General features: G+C 36.5%; 1 protein-coding gene and 2 non-coding genes across 3 annotated transcripts; 1 reads left to right on the forward strand and 2 right to left on the reverse strand.

Annotated features, from left to right (window-relative positions):
* The first annotated feature begins 2,283 nt into the window (after positions 1-2,283).
* On the forward strand, positions 2,284-2,356 carry Trnav-aac. The gene has a single exon. It is a non-coding gene; the product is annotated as a tRNA-Val (tRNA).
* Positions 2,357-3,189: 833 nt separating this feature from the next.
* Trnav-uac lies at positions 3,190-3,262 on the reverse strand. The gene has a single exon. It is a non-coding gene; the product is annotated as a tRNA-Val (tRNA).
* Positions 3,263-13,710: 10,448 nt separating this feature from the next.
* Positions 13,711-22,230, reverse strand: LOC108674361. The gene is made up of 6 exons (XM_018162304.2): positions 22,174-22,230; positions 20,636-20,769; positions 18,292-18,438; positions 16,494-16,649; positions 14,406-14,425; positions 13,711-13,857 (listed from the first exon to the last, which is right to left on the reverse strand). Exons 1-6 carry the CDS (start codon positions 22,176-22,178, stop codon positions 13,711-13,713), a joined length of 609 nt encoding a protein of 202 aa, XP_018017793.1. The 5' UTR covers positions 22,179-22,230.
* Positions 22,231-22,422: the final 192 nt, after the last annotated feature.

Genomic DNA, 22,422 nt, shown 5'->3' on the forward strand with positions numbered 1-22,422 from the left:
AAACAATTTCTGTTTTAAGATAAAGCTTGGCGCCTTTACTTAACGCAAATTTCCAAGAGATCGCGATGGTCAAGCTGACCGAGAAACGCTATATGTAGGTAATACGCGTAAAGCGACAAAGCAATTTCATTATTTAAAAAACCTTACCAAGCAAATTCAGAGAATAAACGGGAGTAGACCATGTTTCAAGCAAGCAAATGAAACTTGATGAATGGATGGATAATCTATTATGAAGGCGCAATTAAGCGCCGACTGCCGCACGAATGACAGAGTAAATGGCGTATTGCTTGTAAATTAAAATTATTTCATAATTGCTAAATATTTTATAAGCCGACGAAACATAATCTAGCACATACTAAAATTAATTTCATCAAACTACTATATTGTCCACAGCAATTTTCACTCGGCGACGCAAAACGTGCGCTGCCTAACGGTGGGAACGTATATAGCGAAACTGACGACTCGGGAGGTCACATGATCACATACGAAGCCTATCATCGTTGAGCGGAAAGCTCACGTTGAAATAATCTTGTTTCCGCTGATATAATGGCACGGTTGGCGACGTTGCTTAGACTAACGGGTTTTTGGCTTCGAAGTTCACATACTTGCTTCAAGAAACGCTTTGTTCCGAATCTTGGGCACTCTTCATATTTGCTCTATTCAAAGTGAGAGGCAGTTTTAAATACAGATCGAGCCCGAATTTAATGTTTGTTTAAGCGCCAAATTTATAAGTTACACGTAGTATCATGCGTACTTATTAACTGTTCACAATCAAGAAAAATTAGGCTATCTTTTCCTTATCAAGAAAAATTAGACATAACTGGGGAACTTATGATGCAAAGCCCTGCGCAAAAAATATAATATCTTGGAAGCGAGCAATTCGTAGAAGCTTTCGGTAAGCAGGATGCAGTGGTAGGTGAGATAACTCGTAACGAGATATCCTTAGCGAAGTATCGGGGGCCGGACTCGTGGAGAGATAAATCGAAATTTTCAACGAGTAAATAGGATGTTGCATGCTTTTACATAACAGGAGTGCTTTTAACGTTCTCTTTAAAACTAATTATTCGCGGCAGAAAATATGATTTTACGTATGGAATCCCTACATACGAACAGAGCGCAATGAAATCAGTATTAAGTGAATGTGAAAAACAGTAGTACATGAAGGACTGTGGGATACGTCAATTATTCTATAAAAGAGTAAAGTATATGTGCACCTATCTCAACCACGTCTATCGATGCACCGACCTGAGTCCGACTCGTGTGTAGTGCGCTTTCAATTGCTAATAACCGCTTATTGATAATCTTTATTGCCTATGAAGAAAAAATCAGCCCAATAATCGGGCTGTCAAAAAACATAAAATGAACGCTATCAACGAGTGAAGCTCATTTCTGAAGCTCCAGCCACATCTACAAAACTCTGTATAAAGATTTTTAGTCGAGACGGTACTCTTTTCGGGGCAAAATTCATGCATCGTTCCCTCACTAACCCCTCACACTGAAAACATTACCCGAAGAACACTCATCGATTGGAACAAACTTCCGTTGCCTATCAAATTCAAAATCAAAAATTGTTAGTCACAAAATAATTATTCAAGCATATGAAATTCATTTCTTACGCTGTCTCTTACTTAAATTTAGTCTCTCGCTTTGATGGAAATCTTAGAATATATTAACATATAGAAATACAAGCGAAAATACATTCCATTAAAACTCTATGCATGATGGAACGTGAGGGAAACGACGCTGATGAAACTTCAAATGCCCACGAAATAAACTGAAAAAACAAATCTAGGAATTTTCCATAAAAATTTATATCAGCCGTGATAAAGCTCCTAGAAATTAGCGCCTGCGTTTAGGAAATTTCGAGACCGTCTTCACTTAAATGCCAGAAATAGTGAACGTTATAGATGAAATTTGGCCTGAAAAAAAAACTTATGAATCTATTTTAGATATGGACATTAGATATGGAGTTGATAACCCAAGCATACTGAAAGGAGTTGCAGTAACGTATAGAAGTAAAAAGCATACAAGACCTCTATATACTTACAAGATGGCATTTAAAAGGTTCAGATGTTCTATAACGGCAGGCCTGACTAGTGACTACGTACCGTAATCTAAATGAAGTTCGGTATGGTTTATTCTCGCTTGAGAACTGATAATCCTGAAAACCCTTGTAATTAGGCAATAAAACAAAATGAAATTTTATAGATACATATACAGTATATAAAAATCTTGGGTTGCTTTAACGAGAGCCAGACGCTTTATCTCTTCCAGCAGAAACAAGTGCTTATGGTGTAGTGGTTATCACGTCTGTCTAACACACAGAAGGTCCCTGGTTCGAGCCCAGGTAAGCACAGTCATTTTTCAAACTCTACTGAAAATATTTCTCATTCTATGCTATTGAAGTTGGTGGCTAGATAAAACTGTTGGCCCGATCTGTGATCAGCATTCTTGTGCATTTACCTTCTTAGCATTTTGTATTCCAGTTAATTATTTGTCATCATTCCGATAAAAGAGTGGTGAAACGGATTAAGTTGGAATTAAATACCTAATCTTCTCCTTAATGCGAAGATCGTTCTCAAATTTTCTGCTAATTAGCTCTGAAAATTAGAATCAAATATATCCACACCGGGCGAACGACAGCCAACTAAATAAAATTATCGCCGACTCTAGACATGAAAAAAATTAGGATATTAAAAGAAATTTCTATCAACTACATATTTTGCCTTGAAAGATTTTGGATAGACTGGATAATCAAATCTATACACAATAAAAGATTACTTGGAATAACCTGAATGAAATGGAACGCTGACAGACCATAATCTGAGAGAGACAGACACATAAAATTTATTAAGATAAATAAATTAAGAATATAATCATTTAACTACTTAACTATTAAGTTGATTTGACACGATCAAAGAAAAGCAAGGTTCGAGGCCAAATTTAAATGAAATTAGATAATTGTAGCTGCTTTCAATTGTAGATTAGAACTATTTTCCATCAAAGATTAATATTGATTAGTCATTCCCGTCTGTTTGTGCATAAACTCTGAATTTCTACGATACACCACGTTATATTAAAACAACGAGTTGGCACACATATATTAGTTCGAAAACCCTCCAAGTAGAGTTTATGAGGTATTTAGTAAACTGTCGGATGCGTGTAGCCGAGTAATATCAGTACAAAAGATGCTCCCGCCAGGGCTCGAACCTGGGACCTTCTGCGTGTAAAGCAGACGTGATAACCACTACACTACGAGAGCAGATGATACGACTACCGAAGTCCTCCATGCCCTTTTGTGTTTTGCAGAATACCAAACTATATTCAAACAAAAATCGGGGTTTCGGCTGTATAATAAGTTGCAGAAAGGCACACAATCGCCTGATTGTTGATGAAAACATCCATGCAGAGAGCGCTCATACCATAGTTTAGAGAGAGGTCAGTTTCTCATACATGATCAGAGAATGACGAACCTGCCCAGCGATTTAAATCTCGTGTTTTTATTCAATTCAAGATAATAATAGTGCCAATGCTGTTTATTCCTTTCGATACAAGAAGTTTTCAATCCGATTAAGAAAAGAGCTGAGTCTTCAACCATTATCCCAATATTTCCATGCACTCTGATGTACAGCTCACTCCAAATGATACGAAAATTGCGAACATTAGAACACAAGAGCCAGCGTGACGATGAAACGCTACACATCGTCATACGTAGAGCGAGGCAGCCTTTACTAAGTTTTCTTTGCGAATTATTACAATCAAACTGTTGGGTGTTGAACTAAGAGCAAAGAATTTTTCAGCCCTCTACCTACATTAGTGTCTGACCTAAAGCTCATTGTCTGAATAATCAGTGGAAGTATGCATAGTATAAAACAAACTCCTATTTTTGTTTGATGGCCTAGCCAAAAGGCCAAACAAAATTGTTACTAAGTTGCAAGAACATAAGAACACATATCTACACAAGATCATGTAGTTCTTTAGTTCATCTCATTTCAACCTTAATGATGAAAAATCTAGTCAAAAAGCTAACTCAAAATGCTCATTAACACTTTATATTACTCAAATTAGCACATCTTAACAATATATACATATATTTTTACACACATATAGACTTACTTCAACAATTTCCTTGCATATTAAAGCATGGACTTCACCCATGTGCTGATTGTTTAGGTCCATTATATAAGCAATGTATTCAACTCCCAAGCACATTAAATATTATTTAATGTGACTACACAACAGAGACCACTTCTTCAACTCAATAAGATCATTTAATTGAATATTGCGTCTTTTTTAGAAACTTCTCATTCAACAAAACTACCTTGCTGCCTTGCATGGGCCAATTTTCATTCAAGATGTGTGGTTGTTGCTGTATGGTTGTTTCAACCATTCAACTACATCATTATTAAAAATTGAATTACATTCATACATGAAAGTATTGTTATTTTGGTATATATTTTTTAAACTTGAGAAGAACACAAGGCATCGCAAAGTTTTTCAAAGAAAATAATCACTAAATTCTAGTAAATAATCACTTGTTTTTAGTCAGACATCAAATCAAATTAAATTGAATGAACTTGCTCTAGAAAGTGGTTGCTTTATTTAATGTCTGTAACAATTCAGAAACCCAAAGTCATTTTATATCTTGAACAATCTGTTAATGATATTAAATAATAAAAAGAAGTTAAAAAGAAAAAAGCCCCTAAAAAGAAAGGCAAAAAATCAAGGAAAAAAAAAAAGAAAACACCAAGAAGAAGACGAATAAAGAAGAGAAGAGGAGGAAAACGAGAAAAACTGAAAAATACGAAATGCACTAAATAAATTGCTTTCAATGAAAGCATGATTGAATTTGAATGCATCATCAATTACAAATTATCTAGATAAGGTAATTTATTAGAACCTAATAAACTAAAGAAAAATTTTTACTTTAACTTGTATCATCAAGATGAGGTATTTAAAATGAAAAACCTAGTTAAATCTTAATATTTATTTGACTGAGCAGCCAACTAAAATTTTTGCTTCAATTATGTTTCACAAATGACAATGATCCTTATTTTACATCAAGTAGTTTCAACTTTTAAACTGGTATCAAATCTTCAATAATATCACAGAAAATAAGATTTCTTACTTGTGCATTGACAAAATCTATGTGGTGTGATTTCATGTAGATTTTTTTTGTCCTACTTATGAATTTTATTACATTAAAAAAAGAAAATTATTGACTGGGCTAGGCTGTTGGCCAAAAAACTTTGCCAGAGATGCTAACCAGGGGCACAACTTTGATGTGGTACTGGTACCCAAAGTTGGCTTTGCTTCCAGTTAAAGTACAGCTACGTAGTACAGTGGTATGTAGCCTACTACGTAGCCTAGTACAGCTACATAGTACAGTGGTACGTAGCGTCAAAGCCTACTACTAAGGTACCTACGGTACTAACCATTATCATTTTGAGGACAGCACAGATTTCCTTTTTCTTCATTGTTCTGAAAAAATAATGGAGAAAATGTTCAACAGAATACTAGACATTTCAAAAACAAACCAATGAATTGTAAAATTAAATGCATTGCACACACTATGAGTATGAGTTTCAGTGTCATTGGTCAACTTCAGGTCAAGTCAGTGTCATTGGTTCAGTGTCATTTAGCCAGGCTGCATATATATAATAATATTGACATTTGACAAGCTGCATATATATATTATAATTATAGATAATACGACTGCGCAGTCTGCACGAATGAATGCTGGATTCTGGAACTGTGTCTGTCTGTTTGACTAGCAAAAAATTATTTCATGTGTTCATTGCATTGGTAGACCATGATGAGTGCCCTCAGCCACCCCAGCCTACATTATTCCTAAATTATTTGCTAAGCTAGGTGGCAGTAGGTGCCAATTGATTTTTTTTTCATAAGTTCTGCCAATTGATGCTTGGACTGTTGGACACTGGACAGGTTCAATACAATACCTAATCTAGGCTAATCAATATACAATAATAGTATAATACATGCAATGTTGAATTGTATATGTAGGTACGGTATCACATGTCACATGTGTGTTCTCAACTTCTTTCTTGATAACTAATGTCATGTCATAAACAATAGTTTTAGAAGGTATTTTAGAGATGGTCATGGAATTCATGTTGGCATATGGTCCATCAGTCCATGGCTCCATCATCCATGCCATGGAATGGATAGCTAACCTAGTTACGACTTATGAGTGACAGAAGTGCAGACTGCAGAACACTGTTGCAGTTGATAAAAAATAATGGTCATTGACACTCATTTATTACTATTAGTAGTCCATTAAATTATCATGCCTTCATGGATAGCTGGACTTGCATAGGCTACCACTCACTCAAGAGTCAAGACTCCTAATATAGGTAGTAGTAAATTAGCAATACTGAATAACTGAAACGCATACCACGATACCAGCATTATCATACATAAGATATTGGTTTACATCTTAAATAAATGAAGAAATTTAGAATATAATGATTCTAAAAAAATTCTGGTTTGACTGACATTCATTCAATCCCTCCTAAGTCCCCAAGGGGCCCACCCCGTTCTCGTACCTATTTCACGGTCACCACTATGACAGTATCACGTGACAATGGGGATGGCACAACGACAATCCAACTACCTAGGTACCCCGTCTACCCGTAGACTTTTCCATTCGAGTTCTACTCATTTAAACTTGTCAAATTGATAGCAAGACTCTGCAAGAGGGGGCCATTCGAGTTCTACATGTTTTAAATTTTTCTAACAAAACATAGGATGATAGGAAGAGGAATACATACCTAACTAACCTAAGGCAACGCCGCGACAGCCAGCACGTACGCAACGCATGGTGGCAACAGGCACCGAGTAAGTTAGCAAAAAACAACGCGGTTTGATTGGTTGCGGGTTGAAGGTGCAGAAGTCCCACGGAATGTCCCCTATGAATAATAGGTTCATTACGACAAGTTGTGAGTATGTCGTGTAAGATGATGGATGCAAATGTTTCCTCAAGCGTGAGAATGAATACTTTTCATAAACCTAGAAATAAATTGAATCCAAAACTACAAAAAATTTCATTTCAGTCTTCCGAAAAAAGAGTTTAAGGTTTACTAACTGATATTCTCGATCATCCTTGGAACATTTGTAGGCAATACATTCAATTTTTTTTTTCAAATGGTTTAATCCATAATTGCTGCAAGTGAAGAAAACTCCATTTAAATTCTAAACGCAATTTCAAATCTAATGGTACGTAAGCAATAAACCTTTTTTCTCTATTCATAAGTTTGTATGAATATCGTTGAAATTTCGTTCAGTTTATTTTTTGGCTGTATTAAATTCATCCATATAACCTGTTGGAAAGTTGGGCTTAGCTTATGGCTTACAACTCCCTAAGTAATTAATTTCAAATTTAAAGATTAAATTAAAATAATAGATACCTCAATTCGACCAATTTTTAGAAGCGTTCTTTGCTCTAGAAGCGCGGTAATGTAATTAATACTGGAGCCCCATAGTTCATTCCAATTAAATCGTGATCTTAAGTTTATTTCTAACAATCTCAAGCAGTAAAACTTCCAACTATTCTGACTATTTTTCTCATTCAACTTCTCACCCTTTCAACTAATTTGCACTAATTTATTAAAATTATTCTTCCTAGTAAAAGTGTTCACCACACTAAGCAACAAAGTGCAAGTTGACCGAATCGACACTTCAGCGAACTCGCCTGCAAGTTGGTAGTTTTTTAAGTAAGTTTGTCGAGCATATTTTGCGACTCATATTGATAATTCAACCCGCTATATAATTTTGACTGTGATAAATTTAAATCCATTTCTTGTACAGTATACCGCTATCCCGCTGCAGAGAGAACCTTTCAGACATTTGATTGTTATTTGATCTTTTTTCAAGAAAATTATAACCCCTTGAATTAATTTTGAAATGTGGTGTTGAAAAAAATGCAACCCAGGAATTCTTATTTATTTTACCTACAATTTTGTCGATTGTGCGAAAGCATAACTCCTTTGGCCGTTTTGAACTGCAACACTAAAACGTGAAATTTCATGTTCACGTTATTGGGGTTGCAGTAATGTTCGAAGACATTGTTTTATTGTACGACATTGTTTATGTAATATATTTTTATTTGTCTTTCTTTCTATCCCTAATTTAAGAGTACATCGTTGGCATCAAGGTCGTGAGATTGTGAACAAAAAATACATTTCAACGATGATATTGTGTACCTTTATTTCACTGCAATATTCTTGTATAAGCGTTATCAATGTTGGTGAATAATTCGTTCAACAGTTAAGTTAATGAGGATTTATAGTCCATTTATTATGTAGCAAGGAGCCTCAGCAGGCTAATTGCTGTGGTAGCGACTGCCAGCTTACGGCAGAAAATAAGATGATCTTTGCAAATCCCGCCAGCGACTTATTAATTATTTTGACGCTTATGTACAGGGTACATATTTCTTGTTAATGTCAATTTGGTACGTGAAACAGCTAATAGTATATCGTTTTGACTCATATTATAGAGTAAATAATTTTTTTATTAATTTTTTAGTCATATTCTCATTATTGACTAAAATTTAATTGCAATTTTCACCTCGTTGTTTAAGTCACTTTCACCTGAGCAGGTCTCGAGAGCTTTTTGGAAGAGGGCGCTATTTTTTTTAGCGCTCTGGACATTCATTGACGGTGTTTATAAGACTCTCTTGACATTGGTAGGTTCCAGATATTCTTTTGTAACGGACGAATTTTTTTAGCATGGATGGATATATTTTGAAAATGCGAAGCATTATTTTGTCCCATTTCGAATAAAGTTCGAAGGCCGTGCGCAGTTTTTCAGTTGTTCATTTCATTTCGATGTCCGACGAGAAGTACGACGACATATACATACGGTATATACCTGCAGCACAGTTAAGGATTGATCTGTTTATCTAACAATACTCGATGTTCAAATTCGTACAATTTAAAATTTGAACTTATACACAGAACCATTTATGTAGCTGGTTCTTTCAAACTTTTAAATTCGAAAACATTAGACATTGTAACGTAACAATTTATCCGCAAATTCAGCAAAGTTGAATTCTTGTTTCAATATCCGTGGAGTAATTCTGAGACAGATTTTCCCTATAAACTTTTTCGCGGTTATAGGAGTAAAAATATGATAATTTGTGAGGTAACAACAGAGGTTCTTTCTCCATATTCTGATAGATCGAACTGGAAATGTGGGCAAATAGATCGATAGATCGAGGTGCTTACAGTTCTTGTTGATGGGTTGCTATGGCGAGCTGTTCTGCCCCACCGCATTTGGCTGCAGTGAACATCGATGTGGATATGAATGATCATGTACAGATCAAATATGAGCACATGACTGATCACGAACACATGACTGATCATGAACTCATGACTCATCATGAACACGTTAGAGAAAACGAAAATATGCAGAGCAAACAATATTTTTTCAAGTCAAATTAATTTTTTTAATGAATCTGGGTTCATCTTGCATTGATCAGGTACTTCATGTCTGAAATTTTTAGAGTTAGGTACCGTACGTCTGAATTCTTATAAGTTCGTTTCTTTATGTCTGAATTCTCATGAGTTAGCTACTTTATGTTAAACTTCTCATAAAATATTATTTCTTAGACCGTTCATGTTACGCACTTCTTCATATAATCTCCGTACTCCAGCGATTTGGTAGGCAAGGTTTCGACGAGCAACCAATATGCGTGGTATGTTAACATGGATCGCTAATTGAAAATGATATTACTATACCTGCAACTATTAAATTAATCGCACACTTGCTTGTCTTTTAATCCTAAACCTCGCTTGATCGGAATTCGAACTACCAAAAAGTCATCAAGAGATGATACAAATCTGTTCATTGTTCATGCATCTTCATTTAGCCCTTAGAACTCGATCCCAGCTGAACGCTCATAAAAAAATTATAGCAATCGAATAATTCAGGATACAATAACTTTATTACTATTATTTTTTGTTATCACTCGTCATCAGAAGCGATTAGACTCGTTAATAATTCCGCACATTACGCACATCCGACGATATGTTATCGCGTAAAATTGCAAAAAAATTAGGTTACGATTATGAATTATAACAATAAAAATTCTACAAAAATGAACAAATTCTAACAATTATTAAAATGAATAATTAATTAATAACAATTCAATAATAATAATATAAATTGATATAATTATATAAATTGAAATAATAATAATATAAATTGAAATAATAATTTGCGCACCCGGATGGACTTGTTTGGTAGTTAGCACAGCCCGTGATGAGCCAGTCAAGGAACATGCGCTTGTTGTTGTGCCAGGTGTGAGGGAGCGGCGCGGTGCTCTGAGAGCTTGTCACCCCCACCAGCAGCACCACCAGCAACGCTGCACACGCCACACGCTGCAGCGCCTTCGTCAGCATCGCTGAAATCCTATACTCGCACCCAGGGGAGGCAAGTCGTACCTCACTCGGCTACCTAAACTATGATTATAATCTTCAAGTAAATACTTAATAATTCTGGAATAATTCAAAAGCTGAAATCCTATACTCGCACCCAGAGGAGGCAAGTCGTACCTCACTCAGCTACCTAAACTATGAATATAATGTTCAAGTAAATGCTATATTTCTAGAATAATTCAATAGAGGTAAAAAGTGAATTATTTAGAAGATACGGTTATTGTGAGTCATAGAATTTGATATGAGAGAATAGGAAATAGTTCCAGCTTGCTTGATCAGTTCTCATATATTTTAATACTTTAATCTAACTTTATCAAAGGCATGTTTAGTTTGTGTCATTCATCAATGTAATCGGTAAATAAATGAATTGATCGCACTCAGTGCATAAAAATATCAATATATTAATAAGCATCCAAGCCTTTGCCATCATCCATTAAGATCTGTCTCTTATACACATCTAGATGTGTATAAGAGACAGGTCATATACATTATCATATATGACCATATTGTCAAATTTTGAACAAATATTCGGCAAACCGAACATTAGATATTTAGATATTTATACATAAAAAAATTATATATTCCATATGGGGAGAAAACTGGGCCATGTGAGGAGGTTCAATTTACCCAAGGCTGAGGCAAATTGATAATAAATGGAAAGCCAGGTCTATCACCACGATGCAAAATGCCCCTCCCTTGATTGTAAGATTGTTGTTTTCGTTCTGTGATTGTGTCAAGTCATTTAATGCAGCAAAGCAGCTCGGATAAATGAGTCACATGACAGTTTAAATGTGAATTATTTTATTATTACATCATTTCCAGGCAGTAAACTAAATTTACCAATTTATCGGGAATTGAGAGGAGTATAGAAATAATATATATTTCAAACGCATTACATTAATGCTGTCTCTTATACACATCTAGATGTGTATAAGAGACAGCAGTAATACCCGCCAATCANTGTACTCGTTATTTTATAACAGGCTTTGTTAATGAATGATGGTAATTCCGCACATGACTGAACATGACTACAAGTACACAGTACCTTAAAGATGAGTCCGATGATATATTATCGCGTAAAATTAAAAAAAATGTAGGTTATGATTATGAATTATAAGAATACAAATTCTAACAATTATAAAAATGAATAATCAATCAATAACAATTTGATAATTAATAATAATAATAATATAAATTGAAATAATAATAATATAAATTGAAATAATAATTTGCGCACCCGGATGGACTTGTTTGGTAGTTAGCACAGCCCGTGATGAGCCAGTCAAGGAACATGCGCTTGTTGTTGGTCCAGGTGGCCGGGAGCGGCGCGGTGCTCTGAGAGCTTGTCACCCCCACCAGCAGCACCACCAGCAACGCTGCACACGCCACACGCTGCAGCGCCTTCGTCAGCATCGCTGAAATCCTATACTCGCACCCAGGGGAGGCAAGTCGTACCTCACTCGGCTACCTAAACTATGATTATAATCTTCAAGTAAATACTTAATAATTCTGGAATAATTCAAAAGCTGAAATCCTATACTCCTGTCTCTTATACACATCTAACCAAACCAAACTCTAACATTAAATTCATTCTTAGTTTAGCGAGCGTGTTGTTGCAATGCAAAAAATGTATGCACAAATAAATGGTCTAATCGTGACAACTGAAAAACTACTTTTCCGAGATGCAAACCAGCATCGAAGCTGTTGGGTGGACTAGGGCCCAGGAGGCCACGGTCCCAAAGCCCAGCCAGAGAATGAGGCCGGGGACCCATCGCTACATAGAAGACCAGGGCCCACCACTGCACTGAAGACCAGGGCCCACCACTGCACTGAAGACCAGGGCCCACCTCTGCTCTGAAGACCAGGGCCCACCTCTGCTCTGAAGACCAGGGCCCACCACTGCACTGAAGACCAGGGCCCACTACTGCACTGAAGACCAGGGCCCAGCAGGGAGGTACTCACTGAAGACCCTGGAGGTACTCACTAAAGAACCTGGAGGTACTCACTGAAGACCCTGGAGGGAGGTACTCACTGAAGAACCTGGAGGGAGGTACTCACTGAAGACCCTGGAAGGAGGTACTCACTGAAGACCCTGGAGGGAGGTACTCACTGAAGACCCTGGAGGTACTCACTGAAGAACCTGGAGGTACTCACTGAAGACCCTGGAGGTATTCACTGAAGAACCTGGAGGTACTCACTGAAGACCCTGGAGGNATGTGGTGGAGGGTTAATAAAGAATAACACAAAAATGTCTTAAACAGTAGCACTAATAAATAAGAATGTGGGGATGGGTTAATAAAGAATAACACAAAAATATGTTGAACAGCAGCACTAATAAATAAGAATGTGGTGGAGGGTTAATAAAGAATAACACAAAAATGTCTTAAACAGTAGCACTAATAAATAAGAATGTGGGGATGGGTTAATAAAGAATAACACAAAAATATGTTGAACAGCAGCACTAATAAATAAGAATGTGGTGGAGGGTTAATAAAGAATAACACAAAAATGTCTTAAACAGTAGCACTAATAAATAAGAATGTGGGGATGGGTTAATAAAGAATAACACAAAAATATGTTGAACAGCAGCACTAATAAATAAGAATGTGGTGGAGGGTTAATAAAGAATAACACAAAAATGTCTTAAACAGTAGCACTAATAAATAAGAATGTGGGGATGGGTTAATAAAGAATAACACAAAAATATGTTGAACAGCAGCACTAATAAATAAGAATGTGGTGGAGGGTTAATAAAGAATAACACAAAAATGTCTTAAACAGTAGCACTAATAAATAAGAATGTGGGGATGGGTTAATAAAGAATAACACAAAAATATGTTGAACAGCAGCACTAATAAATAAGAATGTGGTGGAGGGTTAATAAAGAATAACACAAAAATGTCTTAAACAGTAGCACTAATAAATAAGAATGTGGGGATGGGTTAATAAAGAATAACACAAAAATATGTTGAACAGCAGCACTAATAAATAAGAATGTGGTGGAGGGTTAATAAAGAATAACACAAAAATGTCTTAAACAGCAGCACTAATAAATAAGAATGTGGGGATGGGTTAATAAAGAATAACACAAAAATATGTTGAACAGCAGCACTAATAAATAAGAATGTGGTGGAGGGTTAATAAAGAATAACACAAAAATGTCTTAAACAGCAGCACTAATAAATAAGAATGTGGGGGAGGGTTAATAAAGAATAACACAAAAATAACTCAAGCAGCAGCACTAATAACAGTGCTAGAGACAGAGCAGCACCTGGTCGTGCCAGGCCAGCAGGCCGTGGGGGGCGAGGCTGCCGTTGCTGAAGGTGCGTAGGGCGTCGGCCCAGCCCTTGGCGGTGCCGTACACCAGCCCTCCGTCCAGGTAGGGCGTGATCTCGTTCAGCTGCCGCACCAGAGGTCAATGAGTACATATCTACGTCATCAGGTCAATGAGTACATCTCTACACCATCAGGAGGTCAATGAGTACATCTCTGTGTCATCAGGAGGTCAATGAGTACATCTCTGTGTCATCAGGAGGTCAATGAGTACATGTCTACGTCATCAGGAGGTCAATGAGTACATGTCTACGTCATCAGGAGGTCAATGAGTACATATCTACGTCATCAGGAGGTCAATGAGTACATCTCTACGTCATCAGGAGGTCAATGAGTACATCTCTACGTCAGCAGGAGGTCAATGAGTACATCTCTACGTCAGCAGGAGGTCAATGAGTGCATCTCTACGTCAGCAGGAGGTCAATGAGTACATCTCTACATCATCAGGAGGTCAATGAGTACATCTCTACGTCAAGATCTTGAGTTGAAGTTGTTGGATTGGAATAATTTAAGACAGTTCGAAATTGTTATCCGAGTCTTCAAATTTAATATTTTTGAGTTCACTGTTGATTTTTTTATGATTTTTCTCGGAATTAGTTCAGCTATCTGTCTCACAGTTATCCTGTACCCTGTAGCTGCCGAACCATGAATGCAGAATCGCAATGAGTGAAATCTCAATTTTTGATTTCATTTTTATAGCAATTAAAATGACATCCCACAAAAAGGGCACTTCTGCGCCCCAACGAAATATAAGTTCTACGATGATATCAAACCACCAACACAAAATGAGCGGAATTGTAGTTGACCTCAAAAATGCATTCAAATTCAACTGATCTTTTAATTTTTATTTTCTTTCAACATTTTGAAGTAACCAATATTTTTGTTTTTCTACTAATCAGAATGGATCTTTTCTAAATGATTTATCATGTTAGGTTCCACAGTAGCAATGGGCTCAGCACCCTCAACAAGTGATGGTGCAAAGGCAATTTCTTACTACCGGCAGTCTATGGAATAGATTTTTTTAGCATTGTCATTGAGGACTTTGAGTATTGGTAATGTCTCTTTTTACGAAAAGCAGTGAAACAACAATAACATAAGCAGCAAAAGCAGCACAGATCATATAAAGAAGCACAGATCACATGAGAGATGGAGGGCAACATAATAAATGAAAATATATAATGCATCCGCAAACGAGCGTGTCGATCTAGTGGTTAGCGAAAAGAATAAAATTTAACCTCGTTAATCATTCCTAAAGATTCAAATTAGTACCTATTCCGTAAGAGTATCACGTGCAGGAAGTAAGAATATACTCGGTTCTGTGCTGCCTATGCATGCATTATCTGCCCGAGCCCGATATGCACATATATTCTGTGCTAGAGGTGAGAGTTCGAAAAGGCGTCACTATATTGGACGCTGTCTTGACTGCGGTTAATGCATTTAAATCAATTGGGTAATTTAGTCATTTAATTTTATGTAAAACATGTTCAAATTAATGCTCTTTTCATTTCTTACATTTTCAAACAAATATATATTTGTATCGAAGATCTTGACAAATTATTTTAATTTTCCATCATCGACCCTCTCTCGACTGCTATCAATTTATCAATCCCTGAATTTTATCCACGATACGCAGGGGGGTCAATATCGACCTCGTTGCCGACCCCTGATCCATACCAACCAAAGGCGTGGCAGGTTGCCTATTATCCCAAGACCCATTTTCAACCACAATTATTTTAAATAATAATCCATGCAACATTGTTTAGGGATTTTCTATTTTCAACTATTTTCCAGTCTTCAATGCTATTTATTATCCTTTTGACAATATCTTTGTTTCACTCACAGTCTTCTCACACGGTTGTTTGAGTTTAAAGGATGCTGTCTATATATGAACACGAAAATTATATAAGAGCGTTTAACACAACTGGCCGAATATTCTTCTTTTAATCTTTAAAATGCGCAGTCATCAGGACAAGGAAAAACAGAGCAAAAGGTTTTAAAACACTCTCAACGTGCGTTGAAAATGATCAATTCGTGCTCATGCACAGATTATTTAAAGACACCGATTGTGTTGTGAAATAAATTAACACGTGAGTGCGGCACGGCCCACCAGCGCTGGCAGATGGCCTAAAAACGGCCAAGCCCGTGATAAAAAGGCAATCTAAATTTAGATTTGCAAATATTGCAACAAAATGAGAAAAATTACATAAATTATAATATTTTCTTGTATTAAATCAATTTCAATGTATAACTTTATAGTAAAACAAATGGGTCATGATTCTTTATGGGAACACCATGTAGTTATAAGCAGGTTGTCAAGCATTTAAGGAACGGGATTTACACAGAAATAAATATATTCATAATACATATATTCAAGCCAGATTATATGGAAATTTTCGGCATTTTATTGTTTTAATGTATGAACATAAAGTTATTTAAGGGGCTTAATTTATTAACAATATTTCATGAGGGTTGTAGACCCATTGAATAGGCCTAATGCTGCTACTAACATTAAGTGTAATTGACTTATAGGTAAATGGAAATACATTGAAGATAATACATATAAATGACATCTATAAAGTATTCATACACGTTAGCCATGAATCTGGTCACTCGTGTAACAAGCATGGTTTGGAACTGTAATGTTTTCATGCAGTTTCCTACAAGCTGATGAGAGTATAGTCATCATTAAAAATTTAAACTTACTCCAAACCAGGTGCTTAGCTTCTTCGCGTTGATCTACGGTCCGGATGATGAATGGGAACCCATTCTCAGCAGCACACATCTCAGTCAAAAGTGTCCGAGAAAAGTTCGATGTAATTTGAGCCGACATGAAGAGGATTGGAGCAGGAGGCGTGTATGCTGCACATTAAATTAGTGATGAGAGTAGAACGCCGTCGCTGAGATTTTATTCAAGCTCAAAAATTAAAAATGCTTGTAAGACGGTGTCATTTCGAACTCAAATCTTATTGAGTATCAATTTTCAACTGAAATTGTCGTAAAATTAATTTCGAGCTAGCTCTTGATGTCATAGAGCCTTTCTGGACATGGCGTGTTAATACTGAAAAGACATAAAAAAACAAAGGCAAAAGGCACAAAACAACACATCAACAAAAGGCATCTTCGTGCTTGATTTGATCAACTAATATTTTTCTAATCCAATTTTCCGACATTGTTATATATTTTTGATGACCCTTTTGTCAATATTCTATCAATTTTTTTACAAGTTTATGATCTGTTTAATGTTTTACAGGACTTTTTTAAAAAGTTGAATTTTCTATAGCGTGTACCACTTAATTATGGCACTCGTCGCAGCCAGAGTGTTAAGTAGCTATCAGATACCGGGACATTATGCACTGCTCGGCATGAACTCGAACTCATAAAGTTGAATGAGGGGAATGTGCAAGCAGATTTATTGTTCGAAAACTCCCCAGTTTTTGCCCAACCATTCCAGAATAAAAAAAATGCACGACGTCACATCGACGTACGCTGATGCGCATTGCGCCAGACAGTATTTATAAAGAAAGACGATAGCAGAATAGCAGTGAAAGTTTCTTTATACCGGAAGAAAGAGCTAAGCTGAGATTAAAATTATTCACTAAAAAACACGAAGACTAGCTGACATTCGGCAGGCATTTCGTGAGTAAAACTTTCAATTCTTTTGACATCGTTTCAGATTACAGGGCAAAAGTATGAAAATGCACAGTAAACAACATCAATATCATCATACCTATTTACCAGAAATGTATTTAAAAAACTTAAATTCAGAGTGCATAGAATGGAAGGCATAGCAAATACGAAAGCTGTGAAGTATTATTGCCGATGCAATAGTGTTTGTTAGCCATCGAACAAGAATAAATTACCTTGCACATCCTCCTCTTTCAGCTGTACGAGTTCATGCCGAGCAATGCAAAATCCCGGTATCAAATAGCGACTTGAAATTTTAGCTTCTACAACCGGTGTTTCGAATTTCTGGCAATTTTTAGAATCCCTATAATTCCTCAAATAGAAGATTACTTTAAATACCGATGTCAGTTATTATCCTTTTGAAATTGTAAATAAATAGGTATGCCAGTTTGTGGTTATTTTGAATTGATTTGTCTTTTATCCGTCAATTTCGGTTTTGATGACTGCAATGCAAATTTTGGTTTATTAATTATTAATCTTCAACTAATATTAATATTTGGAGGTGGAATCCAAAACATTTCTTTCGTTCAAAGATGTGGTGAATTTCTGGTGTCATTTTCTTTGCTTTAATATTCCTGTTAATCTTATGACATGACTGAAACAAAGCTTGTGGTTAGAAACCTGTAACTAAAAACTTTTTTTAATTACAACTTATAAGATTCGATGAGTTAGATCGATAAACGTCCAAGAGAAAGTTGACTGTGTATTGTGGGATCGTCAAGTAAAGAGGATGCTGCCATATGTCCAGTCACAATGATGCATCTGTATGAGCTGAATTTAGCCCACGAACCCTATGAAAAAAATCAGATTTACTCACAGAACTTGGTATAGGTGACGGTCTCAAGTTGATTTTGCGTTCTCAACGAACTCTGAGTCCCTTCACTGATGGTGCACGTGTCGCCCACAGCATCATACGAAATGGCCATGCAACTGTTGTCCTCGCTGCATAGCGCTTTGCAATCGCCTGTGGAGTGAAAAAAATAAACAAATCAATAAAATTGATAAACTATGCTAAAATATAATAAACTAATATATCACAACATTATTTTTTAAGCAAATTCAAAATGAAGCAATTTCTTCAACGTTTACGCAATGATGTGAATTTCAGCCAACCATGAAATACAAGGCTTACGTCACCGCGCCGATGGTGGAAACCACCTTCAACAAAGAAATATACGGTAATTTCTATAATAAGAATTACATAGACCTTTTCTACCATTTCTTTTTCAAAAGGAAAATCTTCGTAGATAGTTCGGCCTTTATGAGGATACCTATAGGCTATGATTTTGATGCCGTTCGAAAGGACACAAGTCAAAACCCGTGCAGTGAACCTTTATCGTGTGCAACTTGCCAGCGGCAACTTCCCATGCACCATCATACCAACGCATCGAAACAATCGTCACTGCCACCATCGTAGGAAACTTTGAAAATAGCTCTGAATAACACTCTCGTTCCATTCTGAAGGCCATTTCTCTTTGCTTCGTCAGAATTTAGAGTAGTCTGCGTCGATTGAAAAAAGACTGTTTGAGCGGATAGACTCGAAACCGCAGAAGCGATCAAAAATTAAATTGCTTTAAAGAACGAGTCGTCCAGACTCAGGAGCATGACAATTAATATGTGAAAATTTACTGAACTTTGAAGGCAAATTTTCACGAATGCTAATAAAGTAGAAGTTGACTGAGCAGATAATTCATTTTTCTTATCAATTGTGGGGCAGCCGGAGCAAGGCAATATTAGCGCGTGGCTGCTATGTCTTAATTAAGCGTTTTCATGACGTAGTATGAGCTATTAAGGGATCATTTTTTCACATTGCCTGCACCTTTTGCGTTTAACTGGCTCTTATTAGGCAACGGCGCAGCTCCTATTCTGCTTTCAATTCTGACTCTGAGTGAAAGACTCAAAAATTAAGTCCGTATTCTCTGGGCTGGGACAAAGCCACAGTGGTGTTGCTGCGAGAAGAGAGGCCCGGCAGAAAATTCTGACTCTGAGTGAAAGACTCAAAAAGTCCGTATTCTCTGGGCTGGGACAAAGCCACAGTGGTGTTGCTGCGAGAAGAGAGGCCCGGCAGAAGAGAGGCCCCCTGATTGAAAACTGAGAGGCTTCGAACAGGCTCGGCTCTTCCCTAAGCGTTTCTTCACTAATTAGGATAGACTTTACTCCACTCGCAAATGAGATGACGATATGAATTTTTCCATACTTACCCAGCTATTTATTTATAAGCGTCAACCAGTAATAAAAAATACGTAAACTTTCTATTAAAAGAGTTTTAATGAGAGGAAATTTCAAGAAACTTTGAATATTATTGTTCATCTTGTCTGCGACTTTTACACTTTTTTCGAGATATAAACGGGTTGTAATTTTTATTGTCAATTGGATGGTATATTCGGCATTCCTTGATCAGCTTCCTTGTTATAGATTGCCGCGAGAAAGGGGCTGGCTAGGATATCATATTACAAAGAGTACAAGCTCGAGGGTAGCGACTGGCCGAGCTTTGGGCAGATCAAGGATTTTACACGATGGTCGCGAAAACCTCCCTCTCAGACTTCGCTGCATTTTGACTACAAGCCTTAATGCTGGTCGTGCATTAAAAATCTCATAGGTTTATCGACTAACTTCATAGGTTTCTTGACAAACTAGAACAAACTGTAAAAATTACTGGAGCCATACATCCTGCGTGAACTATAATTGGCATGCCATATTGGCTGGGGGTCAGATGCTGAAATTACTGTGCGTTCAACTCGGTGTAAATTATGGCGTTATTCGACGCCTCAAAGGTCCTGTATTCATGACATAGAGCTACTTTAATAACGTTGCTATTCCATTGATCTCAAATGCTGTCCGCCCATGTGCTGCTATAATTTGACGAGTTGAGCACACAGTTTAAGCAGCCATCGAGGCCAATGTTTAGTTTGTTCAAACAGTGTCACTGGTGTGGATGCCGGTGGATGGTGTCAAACTGTCACGCATTCACTCATCGAAAACACATCACTGCAGTTTTTAGCAGATATTTTTGTAACTTCAAATTTATTTTCTATGTCTTTGGAAAATAAATTTTCCCAATGATTTGGAAAATAATTTTTTCATTGGGGCAAATTTTTTATTGGTTCGTTACTATACTAACCTTCAAATTAGGATTAAAAATTTTTCAGATTTTAACTTACATTCAGAGACGACGGGAACGATGCTCTGCACAGGTGAGAGTATGGCTTGGTTAGTGAGGGTTGACGTCCACTGAGCATGGCTCCGAGAAAAGGACAACAGGAGTGCCAGAAGCAGAGCCGTTCTTTTCCATGGTCTGGAAATTGTATCGCGAGCTTCAATGGACAAATGTCAATAACAATGATCTTATTCTTTACATATTCTTAGAATGCAATGGGAAGTTATTTCATAAGAAGGCTTTTTGCAATTTCACTAAAGGGTTCAAGGCTCTCCAATGATTTTATAATTTTTTCTTCAAAGTAGCATTTAAAGCTTGAGTTGAATTTTATGAAACTGGTAAAATTTCCTGGAATAGAGACGAAATTCCCGCCATCGCGTTCCATTACATATTATTTTCAAATAATTTTCAGTTTTTGACTTATTATTGGATTAACATCGATAAATCAACAAAACTCACAACCAAGGGAAAAATTCCAAGTTGTCTAATTCAACACCGACTTGGCCTATCGACCGATTTATGATCATTTCAAATATATATGATCATTTGATACAATATGTATGACCAATTTATAATCATTTACAATATTAATGATCATTTTTCATTCAGTTGACTGAGTCTATACGTAATGTTTACTACATAGTGAGATAGATGACATGTTTTCTACGTTATTCTATTTAAAAAGTATTGAAATTTAGACTTTCAAGAAATTGCATTTAGCTCAATTCTTCCAAAACGAAAGGATAAATTTTCGAATAGTGCTAGTCAAAAGAAAAAAAAAACATTATCATCACCCTCCAGACTAAATTTTTAGTATGAGTCAAAGACATACATCGACATTCTGCTCAAGTTTTTCGTAAATTCGACTCAGAGCTACGAAAAAGAACGTTGATCAGCACCTTTACAACGAAGCATTTTAATGCTTTGCACCGCTACCCAGACTACCCACCTTTAGCTTTGAGTAGGTATGAAGCTGAATATACTAGCAGGATAAAATTGGCGACAGCAATAAACACAAATGGAGCTAAGTTTTCAAATTTATTTATGTAAATTTCTCTACCATGCCTGTAGCATACATAAATAATCATAAAATTATCGTATTCACTATTTTTCCAGCACTTAACGCTCATATGCACCGCGTATCACAGATTATACAAACCAAATTTTTCCCTATAAATGCTAAGGCAATCAAGCTACTTGCGTGCAGTACTCCTTGTATCAATTGCGATACATACTATAAGCCAGACGATAACGACACGTGCCATATCGCTGTTTTGTGGCGCGGTAAACATAAACGCCAGTGAACGACAAGGCGTAATTTCTACATTAAATGCGCGCATTTAAGGGTTAATTTTTAGCATAGTTTAACCTTACATAAAAAAACCGTTTGTAGACGGTTCATAGCACGTATTATTATAAACGTATTATGAACCAGACGGTTTGTATTACAGATGATAACAAACCTTAAGTCACTATGACCGCTCACACATATGCAAGAGTAATAAGCATTAGGTATACGTAAAGACGGTATACTGTACATACCTCATGGTAAGTAGATGAACCGTCGTACAAAGAAGTGGAAGTACAACTGAAATTCTGAGTGCCAGAAATGCACCGTAACCAACGCCTAACAGCACTAACATCACTAACAACACTTTGTCGTCATAGTAATTCAGAGTAAAAGCAGCCGACAAGGCTGATTTTTGCGAAACTTTCTGCCGCTTAGTCTGTGTAGTACAGAAAATTTCACATCATGAGCGAATGTTAGGCAGCGCTTGCGTGATACACGTA

Source organism: Hyalella azteca, unplaced genomic scaffold (genome assembly GCF_000764305.2).
Source record: "Hyalella azteca isolate HAZT.00-mixed unplaced genomic scaffold, Hazt_2.0.2 contig13501, whole genome shotgun sequence".
In the NCBI taxonomy this organism is placed as follows: Eukaryota; Metazoa; Arthropoda; class Malacostraca; order Amphipoda; family Hyalellidae; genus Hyalella; species Hyalella azteca.

Bases quoted from the DNA above. Each gene is read 5' to 3' on its own strand.
- LOC108674361 (XM_018162304.2), bottom strand. The intron at 14,426-16,493 runs GTAAGTTTAAAT...ATGGTTCGGCAG, and splicing joins AGCTAAGCACCTGGTTTGGA to CTACAGGGTACAGGATAACT. The intron at 13,858-14,405 runs GTGAGACAGATA...CTGGTGCGGCAG, and splicing joins CTACAGGGTACAGGATAACT to CTGAACGAGATCACGCCCTA.